The 18,720-nt window shown below is 40.5% G+C and overlaps 1 protein-coding gene across 2 annotated transcripts in view; it reads right to left on the reverse strand.

Annotated features, from left to right (window-relative positions):
- Positions 1 to 18,720, reverse strand: part of grin2da (glutamate receptor, ionotropic, N-methyl D-aspartate 2D, a) — a 317,004-nt gene that overhangs the window by 173,412 nt on the left and 124,872 nt on the right. For both annotated transcript variants that reach the window (XM_074686909.1, XM_074686908.1), the window contains 2 exons: positions 14,188 to 14,838; positions 8,110 to 8,247 (listed from right to left, as the gene is read on the reverse strand). In XM_074686909.1, the coding sequence (XP_074543010.1) occupies positions 8,110 to 8,247; positions 14,188 to 14,688 (639 nt within the window). In that variant the 5' untranslated portion in view covers positions 14,689 to 14,838. The remainder of the gene's footprint in view (positions 1 to 8,109; positions 8,248 to 14,187; positions 14,839 to 18,720) is intronic.

Raw genomic sequence — 18,720 nt, forward strand, 5'->3', positions numbered from 1 at the left:
TGTTGCTAAGCAACAGCAACATGGACACCAGGAGACTGATTGTTGTCCTCGTTAATTTCTTTGGGACATCACTAGAGCTATTACTTTTCTGTGTGTCCTGAAACAAAGTGTAAAGGGACAAAAAAGGAAGATGGCAAATCAACTTTCTATGCAACGGGTTCCCAAACATTTTCCATCAGTGACCTCCAAAATAAAAGTCCCAGAGACTGGCGACCCACAGTGTCCCTGGTGTTAGCTCACAGCTACATACAGCACTGGTCAGTCCATATAAAAACAAACAGAACACAAAAATGCTAATTTGCAAAATTTTTAATAAATACAACTTTTTGTGTAAGCAGATGGTAGAGATATCTGTGTGTCTCTGACTGAGCTTATGATGGCTGGAAGCCCACCTGTGTGCAGCTCGTACTGTCCGTATTCTGTCATAGTCACCTTGGGGATCATTTGGCGACAACAAAAAGATGAAAATGTTTTCTACTTTCTGATTTTATTTCAGGTTGAAGTTCTATTTTACAGACAGATTTTCAAAATAATAAAAATATCAAATATGTCTTTTAAGTAGTTTGCTGCTATTTGGAAGGAAATTTATGACCCCACATTGATAACCACTGTTGAAGACCAAACCTTACCTATGAGGTTATATTTGTATGTTATATTTTATTGAATATGAAATTGTATTTTACCTATGAAAACCAATACCTTCAATTCAAAAACACAGAATTCATTTTCAATTCACTAAAGGCAGATTCACTTTTATAATTCAATTTCAATTCAGAGTGGCACGACCGTTACGTCATCTTGTGCCTGTAGGGAGACTAATCAAGCACAGATTCACAGACACCCTCGACATGTTCATGGACTCTCCTGTGTTGTGTCTAGCTGTACTCCTCCTCCCCTGAGCGGCACGATCATCAGTTCAACGATGGCTGAAGACCAGCGGTTGAATAATCAAGTTAGAAATCACATAATACACATGGTTGTCTGTTCACTATGTTACCCTGAGATCAACTGGCGACTGGTACCGCCTCTTGCTCAGCTGGGATAGGCTCCTGCATCCGTATAGAAATGAATGAGATCACATACACGCCCCTCACCACCTCTGGGTTGACAATCAAAGATGGCTGCTCCCCATTGAAAACAGTTATCAAGCTCCTGTAATAATCAGTTCATAAGCACTTCTGACAAATGTTTGTAACACTAAATCAGCTGTATTCATAGTATTGTTCAACTTATATTTGTAGAAAAGCTGTCACAGTGTTATTAACATCCCTCATGTGGTATTGGTGAACTAAAACGCAGGGTGTGCTAACAGCGGCTAACACAACAGCCCTGGTATGTCAGATTTTTTTTACGAACTTAACGCTGATTCAGAGAAGACGTCACTTCCAGTGATTTTTCTGTATTTTTCTCTGTTTTTGAATTTAAGGTATAAAAAGAGTTGAAATTTTATAGGTTAAATACAATTTCACATTCAATTAAAAAAATAATAATAATAATAAAAAAAAAAAAATGAATTCAATTTCAAAACTTTAATTCCATTACATATCAAGCTTTTTCAAATTCAATATTTTAATACAAATTCAGTTTCTGGTGGCACAAATATAACCTCATAATTGCCCTTTTGTTTTTCTTGACATTATTTTTTTTATGTTACATGCTATTCAAACTTTGTACAAAATGTGCTGTAGCTAACGTTGGCCTCTCTAGCTTTAGATGGATTATCAATCTATGTCACCGTAAAGCTGTGCACGCATCTCGACCGCAGACGCAGCGTTCAGCTCCATTCAGACGAGTTAGTGTTTTTTAAACTCTAGAGTAAACCTGTTATCAGCATCAAAATGTTTGGTTGTTCTGTGGTCAGTTTTCAGAAATGATACTATACAACAGAGGCAACGTCTATCAAGTTTTGACCGTCACAGAGCAACTGGTGTTTTGGAGTTAATAACAACCATGCTAACTGGTGACTTCCAGCTGACATCATCAGTGATAAATGGCCGAGACAACAATTGTACTTGCTCTATCGTACATGAGGAACTTCTACAGGATCTCAAGGACAAATGTGCCAGGTTCGCTCGTCTTTTTTGCCTTTTTTGCGAGTGGCTGATACAGTAACACAACCTGAGAAAGAACAGTATGTCTGTGGTCTTCATAGGTCCAGTAGCTCTGCACAGGGTGTCCCTTAGAGAGTGTTTTCGCCAAATTTAATGTTTGAATCACCATTTGAGCTTTTGGACTAATAAGCATTCAATGGAAATGGCAGCCATCTTGTAAAATGGCCACCATTTAAAATTTTTAGGTGTCTACCATCTTATTTCAAAAGAGTGTCCCTTAGTGCCAGATTTCATGCTTGCATCATCATGTGAACACTTTTTTTCAGTTATCTGCTGCACTTTTTTCTTTTGTGTGTTTTTTTTGAAATTCTAGAGTCAGAAAACAAACATCTTTGCTTTTTCCTGTACGTCCGTCATGTTTGTTTACATCAAAGTCACGTTTTACTAGGTGAGATTTGGAATATTGAGCGTGAAGAAGCTAAAGCTCTGCTGAAAAATCAGTGAGTGTGTGGTGTCCTCTGAGTGTGGTTTGGCACCCCATGGAAGGGTACCAAAAAGTGGGACGGATTATTTGGGGATCCGTCCCAGGATTAGTCAGTGGAAACGCCATGAAGTGTGTGCAATGGCTGCTGTCTGTAAAGTTTGTTGTGTGTGAGTCTTACATCAGATTTGAAGATTCAGAGCACACACTGATTGGTACCTCTACCAACGCTGTGGTTTACTCTGATCTGAAAATGGACCAGGAACTAAAGGAACCACCTTTTCTTTCCGTCTCTCTACTTTCACGACTTCCAGAGTCAGTCAGACTGAGCGGCACTCGGCTTGTCGTGACAAACCACATCTCAAGTCTCCCAGATGTGTGTAAGCGTGAGAGCGTCAATACGTCTTCAGTCCACTCCGGCTCTTTGTTTGCCTGGTGGCTGACTGACAGTTTCACTGAACGCTCGGAGGAGGAACACAGTCTGTCTGTCAAAAAAAGTCCTTGGCTTCAGAGAGGCTGTTAGTGGGGATTGAAGAAACAATGATAGCCTTCCTCTCTGCTGCTCCAGTCACATTTAATCTGCGAAGGCCCGCCGTTCGCCGGCTGAAAGAGGAATTCATTCCTTTGGCTTTTCTTCTATTGTTTTTGTCAAAGAGAGGAACAAGAAAGAAAGAGGAAAATCCATACATGATGTGAGCTGGAGTGACTTGAAATGGATTTTTTGGAGACAATGTCCGATGTTTTCGGCCGTGTTGCTACCAGTTGTTGAGCGGTTGGTGAACATAAAGCACAGAGGCAGCCGGCATGAGTTTAAATTAATCATCAAAGCGCTTCATCTTTGTGTCGATGCAGAGGATCAAAGATGAAACTTGGGGAGTATCGGCGGCCTCCCCCCGTGGACAGGGCTCACCTCAGGTTATGTAGCGCTGAAGTAGGTCAGGAATCAAACCGGCAGCAGCCTGATTTATGATGTAAGCTCGTCTGCCTCCTTTAACCCAGCACGGAGTGGGAGCGTGGGGAGCGTGCTCAGAGTGAGCCGAGCTTCAGCCTCACACATAAAACAAAATGTTCCCGCTCCCTCAGAAGCCGGAGCTAAAAAGAATACTGTACACGCTCTCAAACAATACGAGGCTGCTGGTACGTCCCGAGTCAAAGCGCTGTCGACAAAGCCTCCACGTGTTTCAAGACCACCATGACTCAGCCTCCTAAAAGCAATTAAAAACTAATCAGAGGTTAGTTATCAAAACATTTACAGTGCAGAGCTTCTCTGGAGGATTAAAAAACACCTATTTTCTCTATTAAATCCCAAAGAGGGCCATGAAGAACAAGAGCTTTCCTGGCTCAGTCAACTTTGACTCCCAAACTGTGAAAAATATACACCATGGATTCTGTCGAAAGGTTTTGATAAACTTACAGAGAGGCTGTTCTGCTTTCCTATATTTAAAAATGGATATAAATAAACAAAGCTGGATGTTCAGGTAAAACAAGGCAGATTATCAGGCCTCTACATATTTGTGTTTTGTAGAATTGATCGAACTCTCCACTCTTAAAAAAGAAAGACAAAAAAAAAAATAAAAAAAAAAATCATGGTATCTTTACGAAATGACGACATCATTGCATAAGGATCTCCTAACTGGTCTATGGGAGGGGCGGGTCTCGAACACCCGGTCTGCTCATGGCTCTGCTCTCCAGACAGCTGGCCACTCAGAGGTAAGTGGGTTTGTGGAACAGGAAGTCTTAAAGAGACAGTTGCCCCATTAAGCATTTCAGATAATTGAATAGGGATTTTTATTTGTTTTTTAATTTAATTTCATTTTATTTTATTCATGGATTGTAACTTTTTTTTTTTTTAGTTTTTATGAATTTGATTTAATTTGTTTTGTTTTGTTTTTATTTCCTTTATTTTTTCTTTCATTTCATTTATATTCATTTTGTTTTAATTTTTCATTTTATTTTGGGGTTAGGGTTAGGGGTACGGGGAGTCTTAAAGAGACGGCTGCTCAAATGAAGCATTTCAGACGGATAAATGGGAATTTTTATTTATTTATTTATTTATTTATTTATTGAATTTGTGGATCATTCATTTTTATTTATTTTCTTTTAATTCAATTTGAATAATTCAATTTAACCTTTTTTTTATTTTACTTTATTTTATTTTTATTTATTTTATATTAGCATTTATTAGCTGTAAATCACATGAAGTTACTGCTGGGATACCAGACAGAATAAATATTTGAAAAAAAAAAAAAAAATTAATACACAATTCTTTGATGAATGACAAGCAACAACAAATGGCAATGACAGGTTGAACACTTTTTCAAGCTTCTCAAAAAAAGAAATCCTGCAGCAACTCTTGCAATTAGATGTGACTCTAGACCAACGATCTTCAACCTGTGGCTCTGGAGCCTCATGTGGTTCTTTGGCTCCTTTGCAGTTTTTCCTTGTAGCTTTAAAAGATATCATTGAAATAAATAATTTCATTTTTCTTACTGAGGGTATTGATGACACTGAAAAAAATCACGTGTTAACACCATGAATACTGACTCCAAAGCTTCAGTGAGGAGCGTTCTGCTTGTGTTGATTTTGGCGCCCCCTGTGGACAAAATAATATTTGATACCTTTTTATTGCTATTGCACATTTTTATACTCCAGAAGTGTAATCTGATGTAAAAAGAAAAAAAAAAAAACAACAACACAAAAATCTTTCTTCTTTCTTTTAAACAATCATACCTATGACTGAATATTTGCTGTGCAAAATGTCATCTGTTTTTATTTTATTTTATTTTATTATTTTTTTTAGATTAGTTTAGTTTATTTAAATGTATTAATTAATGATTAATTTATGATTTTTTATTTTTTTATTTTTTATTTTTATTAAGTCTGATTCATAACCAGATGTAAAAACTCCTTATAGGAGCTTTAATATGCACATTGATGAGACAGTGAGGCTATGTTCATCCTATGAGCAGACTGGGAAATATAAAACCACTCCAAAAAGATCCAGCATAAAAATCCTCAGAGCTCAGAAATAAGTGGGCCTGAGTGGCCAACAGGGGTTAAACATGGCTGCTCTCTGATTGGCTGAGGACAGCAGGTAACAGGTCCATTGTTTTCATTTGTTATGATTAAAATTTCCTGCAGACGACCTTTTGTAATGAACCACCTCTTCTTCTCTTTTTGGTGTTTTATTTTCACGTCCTTTTGTCAGAAAACCCTCCACGCTCTAGAGCTGCCTGCCAACGACAACGACAGTGTGACATCAACCAACGCGCTTTCAGTCAGCGCTAATCTATTTCTGCTGAAAAATCTTCTAATTAGCTCGGCTGATTTCCCCGCTTCAAGCTAAGCTGCGGCTTCCAGTTTCCTCTCCCTGCGAGAACAAAACTTCCTTTATGAGTGCCTGAAAAGAGATGGGTGCTGGGTAATTAGCTGATCTCCTCGTTCAGGGTTAAAAAACAACCCACGTAAATACCTGTTTCCACCTGTGGAGCCATTCAGGTTCTTTCCTTTCACAGATTTGTTCACAGAGAAGCTCATTCTCTGCTAATTGAATAAGTGAGGACAAAATCTTAAAGTTATTTTCACTCGCTCTGAATTCAGACGTATACACACGCTTAGAAAACGTCTATTTGGTGGAGACACACACACTGTGGTCGGACACCTGTGGAATAACAAACACCCAGCGGGAGCCTCAGAGCAGATCTCAAGTTGTGTCCCAAAGGCGCTGAGGGAAGGTCGATACCACAGGCGGCAGAAACCAGCACGGGGACTCAGAGCCGCATGAACCAGCACGCCTCTGGGCGGTCTATCACCTTCCTCAGAGCTCAGGGGACGGAACACCATTAGCCCGGCTTTGCTGGAGGGCTTCCTGTCACCGCACGGGACTGGCAGCTTCAAGCTGATCCACGGGAACATGTTTCAAGTGTTAGGAAGATGTTGGAGGCACTCTGAATCTCTGAATACTTTTAGTTCCTGGTGGAATATTCCCAGGAACCATGTGGCCCATCAAAGTCTTCTACCACGGGTGAAGACCTGGATCTTATTATATTAACCAGTTATCTGAGTGGGCAAGGATGGTGATGTAGAGGCGGAAAAACACCAAAACCACTGTGACATCCTCACTCTCCAACTCCAAGTCAAGTAGATGCTCCTCATACTGAATCAGACTCTCTGTGTCCACTTCCTCAGGCTCATGAAGCTGAAGCTGCTGTGTTTGTCATGATATGAAACCCTTTTTGCACAGCTTCATGAGATCCTTGGTACCTCATCACATAACTCAACTTTCTCCATTACATCCCATCAGAGCTGATGGCTTAAAACTGGCTTTTGAATTAAAGGATTAGAACAAAATGAGCCAATTAGTCACCCACATTTTTGTGTGATATGGAGTAATTTGAAAAACTCATTACATCAGAATTTATTAATGCAAAAATGATTCTTTCTCCATCACTTTCACAGACAGGGGCAGGGAGAGTTTTTTAAAGGCCAGAATGAACAGAAGATGTAGTTACAGTCAAAGTCTGTTTCTGTTATTTTTCTTACAGAGGGAATTGATGATCAAAGACACTGACACTAAGAATATACATGCTTAATCAGTGGCAACACATTAGCAAACAACAACAACATAAAAAAAAGATGAGTTGAGCAATATTATCAAAATATGTTATTAAATTCAAGAATTATTTAGAAAATGTTGTAAGCTCAGAATTTATATAAAATTTCTTTTTTTCTGTTTTCACAAATTTTTGACATTTCAGAATTGTTTGCAATTTTTGCACATTTATTATTTCTTTTTTAAATATTTTTTTTGCAGTTTTTACAATTTTTGAAACACCAAATTTTTTATGTTAAATTTTTATTTTTTTCATTTTTTTTACATTTAGATATTTTTCTAAAATTTTTGTATTTTCTTAAAATTTCAAAATTTTGTCAATTTTTCTGATTACATTTTTAAAAGATATTTCTATATGTATTTAAGCGTCACAAACTCAGCCTCTGTTGATTTGTCAATTTTTTCTTTGAATTTTTTGCTGTTTTTTTTTTTTTTTTAATTTGGAAATTTTCTGATTTTTTTTGCCATTTTTAAAACGTCAAATATTTGACCATTTTTCCCATTTGATTTATAAAAAAAAAATTCTACATTTACTTGAATAATAAAAAAAAACTGAGACATCACACAAGTCATCACATGTAAAATTCAATGAATTAAAAAAATACTTTTCATTTTGATAATCATTCACTATGTTTTTTTTTTATTTATTTATTTTTTTTACACTTACTTAACAACACACTTTAATGTCTTTATTTTAAAGATAAAGTAGAATTTGTGGTTTTGAAATAACTTTAATCCAGGTGAGCGGAGGCAAAAGGCTCCTCTGAAATTAAAGGTTGCAGCCCCCTGCTCTGGAACAATATTTGCGATTTTGTCCCTATGTCAGATATCGTAAAATCCCTCCTCAGAGAGGTCAAAAAGTTGCTCTTCAGTCATTATTTTACTGTCTGATCTTCTAATCTTCTGTTTCTGCGCTAATGACATGAAAAGACAGGATGATGCAACGATAAGTAATCTGTTATTACCTGTGGCTCTCTTCCCAGGCTGGCTCCTCCCCCTACAGCAACCACAGGAACCCCCGTCTGGGCGGACACAAACTCCAGCATGGGGGCCAGGGGGGCCCGGTTCGGCGGTGGTGGTCTCTCCTCCTCAAACACCAAACCCTGGTGGTGAAACAAAGGTTGCACATAAAACAAAGCCCGTGGTTCAAAGCTGATTACATCAGCCTCATTGAGACGCAGTTTCATAAGCTTCTCATCAGACTTCTGCTCATCAAAGCCGCAGTTTTTCTTTTATTCTCCGGCACTCCAGGAATAAATTAACAGGCTCAATAAGTGAGCAAAATATACCAGAACAATGTGTACCTCCACACACTGCTCACAGCACTCCAGATAAGAAGTGTTTGTCCTACTCAGCCAATGAATAGCTACAGGAAATGAATGTTTTCATTGAGTTAAAGAGGGTTTATAAAGTTAAAAACAAGCATTTTCAAAAATTTGCTCTGATTGGCAATCGATGCTCACAGAGATAAAATCAGAGCTCAGTCCCTGCAGCTTCCTGTTAGAGGAGGAGAGTGTACCTGTGCGGCTTACGCTTCTTATTATCTCAGAAACAAGAGATAAGCTCCTGGTTTATGGACCCTAAAAGGGCTTACGTTCAGCTGTCGAACACACGCAGCAAACAAACCATGTGACGTCACCATGGTTACACCCGCTGAGCAAAGAGAGGCGTGTGAAATACTTCATCCTTTTCTGATCCCCTGAGGTGAAATGCAGCGAAGAAGTTTGGTGTGTGATGAGTGAAAGTGAAGACACAAACAAAGAGTTTTAAAGTGGGAAACAGCTGCTCTGCAAGTGACTGTACAACAGGTTCAACGAGAAGTCAGAGACGCGTTTCTCCACACTGACAGAGACAGGAAAATGGAGCTGAAGCGCTGAAACGTGGATCAGCAGGAGCTGGAGTTAAGTGTTGCTGAACCTCTCATTTTCAAGACTAGACTGATGATTAAACATGTATTGATTTATGTTTTCATTATGTAAAGGCTCAAATAATTGATTCAGTTCAGAGCGAGAGCTGGTGTTTGTGCATTCACATATTTTTTTTATTTCAGCTACAGATCCAGGATGCTTGAAGAGTCGCTTTAAATCATGCATTTTGCTTTCAAAAGTTCTGCAGCAAATGTTAAAGAATCACAGTAAGGAAGCGTGAAACAAACTCAGCTTAAACAGATGTGTATCCAGGATGCACCCACTTGGACCATAGCCTGTATATAGAGTGGACAGCGTGGCTCTGCTTTTTACCATCGTACGGTTTTGAAGCCAAAATACCCCATCACGGGTGCAGACATTGGCATCACTTCCTGACTCTACCTCCTGACATATTTTACAATCTCCGAAAAATCAATCAATCATCGTTAAATGTTACGTAAAACCTAGTTTTTAACCTCTTATAACTAATGAAAACGAAACTTTTCAGAAAAAAGGGGACTCGAATACAAGGCAGCCAAATGATATCTTCAAATCACCACAACAATCGGACCTGAGAAACATTTCTACCAGGTGTATTAATTTTTTAAAGTTCAACCACAGCCCATCTGGAGTGACTGGGGAGATGGATTTTTTTTTTACCTTTACTGCAGCCAGCCACCAGGGGGACCAGTTTTTGTGGAGACCCTACTTTAAGCCGAGCAAGATGACGTCCATTTTTTTTTTTTTACAGTCCATGACTTGGACTGATGTGCAGTGATTGTTCTTTGGTGACTTAGGGCCTACCCCAATTGTCTGTCTTACCCCTTTCCCTTTGTCTTACGTTTTCCCCTTGGTCCTCTGTTTTAAGGGCCAAGGGGAAGAGGTAAAAACCATCCATCCATCCATCTACTTCTGCTTATCCGGGGTCGGGTCGTGGGGGCAGCAGCCTAAGCAGGGAAGCCCAGACTTCCTTCTCCCTAGCCACTTCATCCAGCTCTTCCGGGGGGATCCCAAGACGTTCCCAGGCCAGCGTGTCCTGGGTCTGCCCCGATGGGACGTGCCCTGAACACCTCACCAGGGAGGCGTCCTGTTGGCTTGATGAAGCCGACAGGACCACATAATCTGCAAAAAGCAGTGATCCAATCCTGAGGTCACCAAACCGGACCCTCTCGACACCCTGGCTGCACCTAGAAATTCTGTCCATAAAAGTTATGAACAGAATCGGTGACAAAGGGCAGCCCTGGCGGAGTCCAACCCTCACTGGAAACGAGTCCGGCTTACTGCCAGCAATGCGGACCAGGCTCTGGCACCGGTCGTACAGGGAACGGACGGCTCGTAACAAGCAGCCCGACACCCCATACTCCCGGAGAAGCCCCCACAGGACTCCCCGAGGGACACGGTTGAATGCCTTCTCCAAGTCCACAAAACACATGTGGACAGGTTGGGCAAACTCCCATGCACCCTCGAGGAGCCTGCTGAGGGTATAGAGCTGGTCCACAGTTCCACGGCTAGGACGAAAACCACATTGCTCTTCCTGAATCCAAGGTTTGACTATCCTTCGGACCCTCCTCTCCAGTACCCCCGAATAGACCTTACCAGGGAGGCTGAGGAGTGTGATCCCCCTGTAGTTGGAACACACCCTCAGGTCCCCCTTCTTGAAAAGAGGGACCACCACCCCGGTCTGCCAATCCAGAGGCGCTGCCCCCGATGTCCATACGATGTTGCAAAGTCGTGTCAGCCACGACAGACCCACAACATCCAGGGCCTTAAGGAACTCTGGGCGGATCTCATCCACACCCGGGGCCCTGCCACCGAGGAGCTTTTAACCACCTCAGCGAAAGTCCTCTGTTTTAAGGGCCAAGGGGAAGAGGTAAAAACCCTCTCTCAGAAATGGGACGCCACTCAATCCCTGCTACATCATCACCCCTAGACACAAGCTGTATCTGCGTGAAGCTGGCCCCCAACCCCACGTAAAATTTGCTTAGTTTGTGCTGGTTTGTGGCGTAAAAATGGTTGTTTGTGTCGTTAAAACTCTGGTTTGTGCCTTATGGTTTTATAGATATTACACGCTATATTTTCTGGAGATGACGTCATGCCAGAAATGCTCTTGTGATGGTGCTCTTCATTTGTTTTGGCCGCAGTCACTCTTTTTTTTGTTTTTAACTTGATGTATTTTTGAAAGTTCTTGCACTTTTTTCATGCTCCAAGCACCTTGAATGCCACCGATGCAGGACGAACTTCAGGTAAATGTGCTCCCCTTTTTGGGGTTTATAACTTGGAGCAGCTCATCCGCTCAATCACTCATGAAACACAGCCCAACACTGTAAAATAAGTCCACTGCAAACCTGTAGCACTGGTTTGACATCGGTGTAGCTACCATTAGCTGTTGCTATAGCAGCGTTGGGTAGATTGATTTCAAAATAAAACCAGCAGTTCAAAACATGACTGATATTAAGGTGGAGTAGTTTCTTGTAATTTTTTCATCTCTTTTTCATCATCCTTGTATTTGGAGTGGGTCATATCTTTTTATGGCTCATTTGTTGGTCATTAACACCAAACTGGTTTTGTCTTCAGTGATATTTTCACCATCTTTGCTCCTGTGTTTGTCCGAAGATCCTTTATGTAACTATGGGTGTCTTGTTTACATGTGAAATCAGCTGTTAGCAGCCTTTAGCATGTCAGTGCTAACTGGTGCAAGGCCCCACACTTTCTATACACTTTCTTACTTTTGTTTTCTTGATTGCTGCTGTGACTCCTGAATTTCCCCTCAAGAATAAATGAAGTATTTTCTATTCTATTCTATTCTATCATGGGGAATTTGTCAAACTCCTTGGTTTCAAGTGAGTTTGTCTTAATTTCAAGGCCTGTGTAGCACTCTCCCTTGATCTTACATAGCATTGGGACACTACTTCACAACACTTGAACGCGCAAAAACAAGAGCTAAGAGGTAGGATTGGAACTAGCTCTTAGACTCAGACTTGAACACTTGGGATTAGTCTCAGACTCCAGGTTTGATGACAACAAAACCTTCAGTAGTTCACCTGAAGTTACCTATCTGACAACTTTTCCTCCTCACACCCAGCATCACTCGTTTATATTCTGTGGTGGTGAATACTGTTCGGCATTGTTGATTAAAGCCATCTAATGAAGAGCTTCCTGCTCCATAAACAAGAGGGAGGATGATAAATAATAACAAATAACGAGGTACTTGTAGTCTTGTGCAGTTTGTCAGAGTTCTGCTCTTGTCTCTTTAATTTGAGCAACAAATGCTCAGTTTTAGTTCAACTTTCAGCTTCACGTTGTGTGCACTCGTCCCCCTGAAACCAGCAACATTTAACCAACAGGAAGTCAGATTTCGTACGCAGGGTTTTGTCGTCATCCTCTTTTTTTAAGCAACTGTCAGCAGCGAGGATGACTTCAGGATAAATACACAAACCTCTGCTGTAACTTTCTGTAATGATACGACTAGGGACGGTGGTTTTCAGATGGCTCGATGGCTTTACGCTTGTTTTCTTGTAGCGATTCGGGGGAGCAAATTGAAGCTAAGTGTAGCTGACGGCTCAATTCTCACAGGGAAGCATTTGATATGCAAATGAGGTTCAGACGGGACCAGGAAATAAGACAGCAAGTGTTGCCATCAGACTTGATCTAAGATGCTTTTAATAAAACCTCTTTTCACTGTGATGAGACACAGGCTGACACATGACGGAGAAACAGATGTGAGAATGGATGAATGAATAAGCGGTTTTTACCTTTCAGTGCACTCCAGACTCAGTTTTGCTTCCATCCTCGTTTGTTTTTCTCTGGATGAATGAATGAAGGGATGAAAACATGAAGAAACTTGGCATGAAAGAGAGCGTGGATTCATGAAGCTTTGTTTCTGTAAAACACAGATGGATGAACAAACTGTGGATGGAGCAGGAAACAGGGTGAGAGTGGACATGAAGCTAGCTTAGTTCAGCATCTTCTACTGTTGACAGGAACTGATGGCTGCCGTAACTTTTCACACAATAAGGATGTCACATTGACGAATGTCAGAAACTCTGGATCACGTTGTAGCTACAGCTGCAACTAACGATAACTGCTGATGTCAAATAATTGAACTTTCATTGTGAATTTCAACCTTATTTGGACTTTTACATCAGTGGCTTTCTAATGCACACCTCTAAATTTCAACCTGTTTAAATCAGACCATGTTGATGTATGTTGACAGTATTACTCCTTCCTTTAAATGTCAAATAATTAAAGCTATGGTGTACGATTTGGAAGCTTTGTACATCTTAATTACACCGTTTATAGGGCTGTTTTAGTCTCATGGTCCAATCTACACAATATAACGACCAAAAAGAAGGAAAAAAATCCATTCAGTATATCCGCTGCAAAGCTGCTGGATTGGTCCGTGAGTCCATCCAATTCCCTGTCTCCCTCGATTCGCACCATCATGCTCATGGTCCCACCTCGTCCTTCCCCACTACCCCTCTCACGTCAGCTAGCTGCTCAGCTACCAAAGCGTCATGGAGCCAGAGAAGATCGAAACCAGGAAGCTGTTACTGTTACCCTCCACAGTGAAGGGAAGAAAACAAAAAAGTTTCAAGGAAAAAGCTGAAGCAAGGAAGAATTATGAGCGATACAGGTGCAAACAGAGACTGAATATTGGAGAAATGTGTGACCGGTGGAAAAAGCTGCAGAAGGATTCGGGACTGAAGACTGACGCCGAGACAGCTGAGTTTCTGTTGAACAGGATGTAGTCAATGCTTAGCCCGAACCTGGCAAAGAGTTGGTGATTGCTGAGCGCCAGTTTTGAGCACCTGGAGCCAGCGCTAAGTCCGGAACTAGCCTGGAACTAGCACCAGCTTGGTCAAAAAGGGGTCACAGACTATGTCCATATGGTCGGGATCAAATGTTAAAGGTTTTTTAGATTTTTTAAAAACAGAGGGGGCACAGATACAAATGTGGAAGACGATGAGCGTCCCCTCACTAAAAGGTCATTGGAAATGGGTGATGGTGTGTGAGAAGTCAGCTGCTGTCATCAGTGAGGTTTGTTTTGAGGTTTCCTTAATCTGAAAGATATCGTTTAAGTGTTTTTTTGTAGTGTCGGCGTCGTACCAGCTGTGTTTGTACTTCAGGTGTGTTTACCTGCAGAGGTGTGGTGGCCAGCAGCTCACACAGCTGCAGCAGCAGGCTCCCCGGGCTGCTCTCATTCACCGTCAGGTAGATGACGTTGGCCTGACCCGATGGCGTCATCACCGTCTCTCCCACGAGCGCGGCCAGCGACAGGGACGTCAAGGAGGAGGAGGAGGAGGAGGAAAACGAGGCCATGGCAGCTACTCCCTCCAGCACTGCTGAGTCCGTCACTCCCTTTCCTCCTCCTCCTCCTCCTCCTCCTCCAGCTCCTCCTCCTCCTCCTCCGCCTGGTCCGTTTCCCGGCCCCTGCCCGGGCTCGCCAGCCCCCGCACCCCACACCACCGTCGTCTCCGGGAGCAGGGAGGAGCCCGAGTGGACCACAGCGATGTTGACCCCACCCGAGTCCCTCTCTCTCTCCCGGGGCCGGAGCAGTAGGGGGGGCGAGGGGTGCACGGGCCCCGTGCAGGCCAAAACAGCCAATAGCAGTGAGAGGGCGGGCCTTGGGGCCACCATGGGGTAAAGGGAGGGCCAGTGGCAGCTGTCGGATGGGGTTTGGCAGGTGAGGTCAGGTGGGGTTTAGGGGTGTTGGGGGAAGTGGGTGACGTCTGTAGGGGAGGAGGGAGGGAGGAGAAGGAGAGCTTCACCTGATGAGGAGCAGAGACCCTGAAGAAGAGAAGAGGAGAGGAGGAGAAGAGAGAAGAGTGTGTTAGTGATGTTGAGATGGTCGTTATCCTGTAAACACTGTGAATAAAAGCAAACTGTAACCACTCGTCCTTCTTTTTATCGCTCACAGTAAAAAAAAAAAAAAAAAGCTCTGCTATGAAACCCAGCTGACATTTATAATAATGAAATTCTGTTGACATTTAGGATTAAAAAGGACGACACTGTAAAAAGTTAGAGATCAGGGATCATTAAAACACAGAGCAGTAACTCCTGAGTGTGCGCTGAAATCTCTGAAGCAGAAACACAATCAGGATCCTTCTTATCACAACTGTAAACACATTTATGGTGAAATAAATACACCACCAAGATGAAGAAGATGAAGCAATGAAGAGAAGAGAAGTGGGATTTAACCAGTGTTGGATATAACACTGTTACTTCAAACGTTACATGATGCTAAAGTTAACTCTTCAGCAACAAATATCACACAGCTACCTGAGTGCGTCTGTGTAACCTGCAGTCAAAGAGGATCTCATGCAGCGTTAAAATAATATTATAGAAATAAAGAATTGTTATTTTTCTTTCAGAGGGTATTGATGATTAAAGACTCTGACACTAAATAAAATCCTACGTTAACATTTAGTTGAACTAAATCTTCATCCCATCTGTCAATAAAGCCTGCCACCGCTCTACTTCACCTCCTACAACATCAACAGCCCACCAACTTTCCATGCACCTGTGGCTAACCTCAAGTTTTACAGCCCTGGGAAGATAACTACATCTACAAAAAGACTCATCTGGAAGAAAATACAGATTTTAATTCAGTGTGGATGGATTCATTTAACTGACACTGTGACAGATTAAGAAACATGCTTGGTATGTGGCAAGACATTCACAAACAGCAAAAACTGATGAGTTGAGCAACATTAAAGTATTATTTCAAACATTTTAAAAATAAACACAATTTATTATTTTTTTAATTCATACACACTTGTGAAATTCAATATGTTTTTGTTTTTGTTTTGTTTGTTTTTTTGCAATTTACACATTATTCAATATTGAATGTATTAAAATTATTTTTTTGTGATTTTTCTTTACAGTATTAACAGTTTTTGAAGGTTCAATTTTTTTTATTTGATTTGTTTTTACATTTTTACCTATTCTTAAAGTTTCACTTTTTGATATCTGTTTGTTTGTTTGTTTTATTTTGCACGTTTTTAAGATAAAAAAAAATCAATATTTGCAGAAATACCAAAAAGTAAGATATGGCATGTACAATTTCATAAACTGGAAAAAAAAATAATTTAGATAATTTTTCACTAGATTGTAACTAAGTAGAGATTGTTCAGCCAAATTAAATTTTGTTGTTTTAATTACAAAGAAAAGGTAGATTTTGCATTTTTTTGCAATTTTTCAATATGTCAATTTTTTCAGTTTTTTTTTCTTTTTAATAAATGCTATATTTTTAATTAATGCAAATTTTTCCAATTAAAAAAAAAAAAATTCTGACTTGCAAAAAGTACATAGTGAAGATATCACATAAACGATTTCATGATTGAATAATAATAATAATAATAATAATAATAATAATAATAATAATAATAATAAAGAAAACTTAATATATCTTTACTATATTATTAACTTTGTTTAGAAAAGAATGTCATACACTCTAAAGTCTTTATAATGAAGATCAAGTAGTTTTTGTGGCTCTTGAAAGACTTTATTTCAGATACGCTGAGGCAAAAATTTCTCCTATGAAGGTGAAGGATGCAGATCCCTGAACTGGAGGAAGAGGGGTGGATGCTTTTCGAGGTTTGAATGTAAGACACAAGTACCCGACTTGTTTTGACTAAAAAAATATCAGAGATGCCAGGAGCAGACTTAAAAATAAGAGGTTAATCTGGAGAACGACACAGGACAGGAGCTGCAGATGTGTTATGTGTGGCGTTTACAGGATGGGAGTAAACAGAAAATACTTCAGCGTCAGAGATGGAAAAGGCAAAAACAGACATGAGAACATTATGTCCCAGAGAAGAACCTGCACAAAAGCTGAATTCTTTTACAAAGTTAAAGCAAAGAATAATCATAACTCATAACGAAATGAAATAATTTGCCCAGCACTGGACTTAATCAAACACTTTTCTATTACAGCTCTAATCAGGAAAAAGTTCAGTCAATGACTGAGATGAGTCTCATGAAGCATCCCAACGTGGGACCCAAACCCCTGCTGAGCCTCCCAGGCTTCCACTCCTTCATATGGACTCTGAAGAAGAGCCCGGAGGCTGTGAGAGGATCACACAGTTACATATTCCATACATGCAGGGACCCTGGAGAGGCAGTCTCAGTGTGTTAGAGGATGTTCAGTTACACTCTAACCTTGGCTCTCTGAGAAAAGACACTTCCTCCCCAGGGGCCGCGCATGTATGAAATATTAAACCCTTCAGAGGAAGAGTTTCTGAGCTATAGGCCGACAGATCAGGCTGCTTCCCTGGAGTTTGTTTTAGAGGTTTGGCAGTGGAGTTACGTTTGGAGGAATCAGTGGAGGCTTCATCTCGCTTCAGAGTCCACAGGCTGAGGCGTCCCTGGACGAGACCCTGAGATGCAAATTTATCCTGATGCAGAGCCAGCAGAGTGTTCACATGGAGTCAGTAAATATCCTCCTCCACCATCAGCGCACACATGGAGAGTGGATAGATAAAGGAATGAATGATGTTAGGAGTTATAAGCACTCCTTAAGCACACAATACCCACATCTAAGAGGAAACACAAAGGAATTTCAATAGAATACAAAAGTATTGCCAGGTGATGCAAACTACTGTGAGGGAATGCAAACGATTAAGAGGGGATGCAAAAATATTGCAAGAAAATACTTCACTATAGCAAAGAATCACAAAAGTTTAAAATGAAAAAGCAAAATTATTGAGAGGGACTGGAAAACTATTTGTTAGGGAAAGCAAAACTATTGTGAGGGGATGCAAAAGTTTTGCAAGGGATGCAAAAGTATTGCAAGGTCATGCAAAACTTCTGTGCCAGAATGCAAAAGTAACCAGAAGGAACGCGAAAGTTTTGTGATGGAACACAAAAGTCTTTTTAGTGAATGTAAAACTGTGAGGAAACACAAATGTTTTGCAGGGAATGCAAAAGTAATGGAAAAAATATGCAAAGGTATTGCAAGGGAAAGCAACATTGTTGTAAGAAAGTAACAACATACAGCAAAAAAATGCAAAATTATTAAGACAGAACGCAAAAGTATTGATAAGGACTGGAAAACTATTTGTTAGGGAACGCAAAACTATTGTGAGGGAATACAAAGGTTTCAAGGGATGCAAAAGTATTGCAAGGTCATGCAAAACTACTGTGAGGAAACGCAAAAAAACATCTGGAAGAAACAAAGTTTTGTGAGGAACCGCAAAAGTATTTTCTGGTAATGCAAAACTATGTGAGGAAACTCAAAAGTATCGTTAAGGGAACGTAAAAGATTGAGAAGGAATGCAAAGGTTTTGCGAGGGGATGCAAAATTATGGTAAGAAAACACTCACATATAGCAAATATATGTAAAAGTATTGTAAAGGACTAGAAAACTATTTGTTAGGAAACACAAAACTATTGTGAGGGAATGCAAAAGTCATTTACCAGAATGCAAAAGTATTATTTGTTCTGGAATGCAAAACTATTGTAAGAAAAAGTTTTGCAAGGAATGCAAAAGTATAGCAAGGTAATGCAAAAGTATGTGGAAGGAATACAAAAGTTCTGTGAGGGAACGCAAAAGTCATTTGAGGGAATGCAAAACTTTTGTGAGGGAATGCAAAAGCCGTTCAAGTGACAGCAAAACTATGTGAGGGAATGCAAAACTATTGTAAGAAAACACCAATTTGAAGCAAAATA

Source organism: Halichoeres trimaculatus, unplaced genomic scaffold, assembly GCF_033239565.1.
Source record: "Halichoeres trimaculatus isolate MK-OKI-2021-1 unplaced genomic scaffold, fHalTri1.1 fHalTri1_scaffold_14, whole genome shotgun sequence".
Lineage (NCBI taxonomy): Eukaryota > Metazoa > Chordata > Actinopteri > Labriformes > Labridae > Halichoeres > Halichoeres trimaculatus.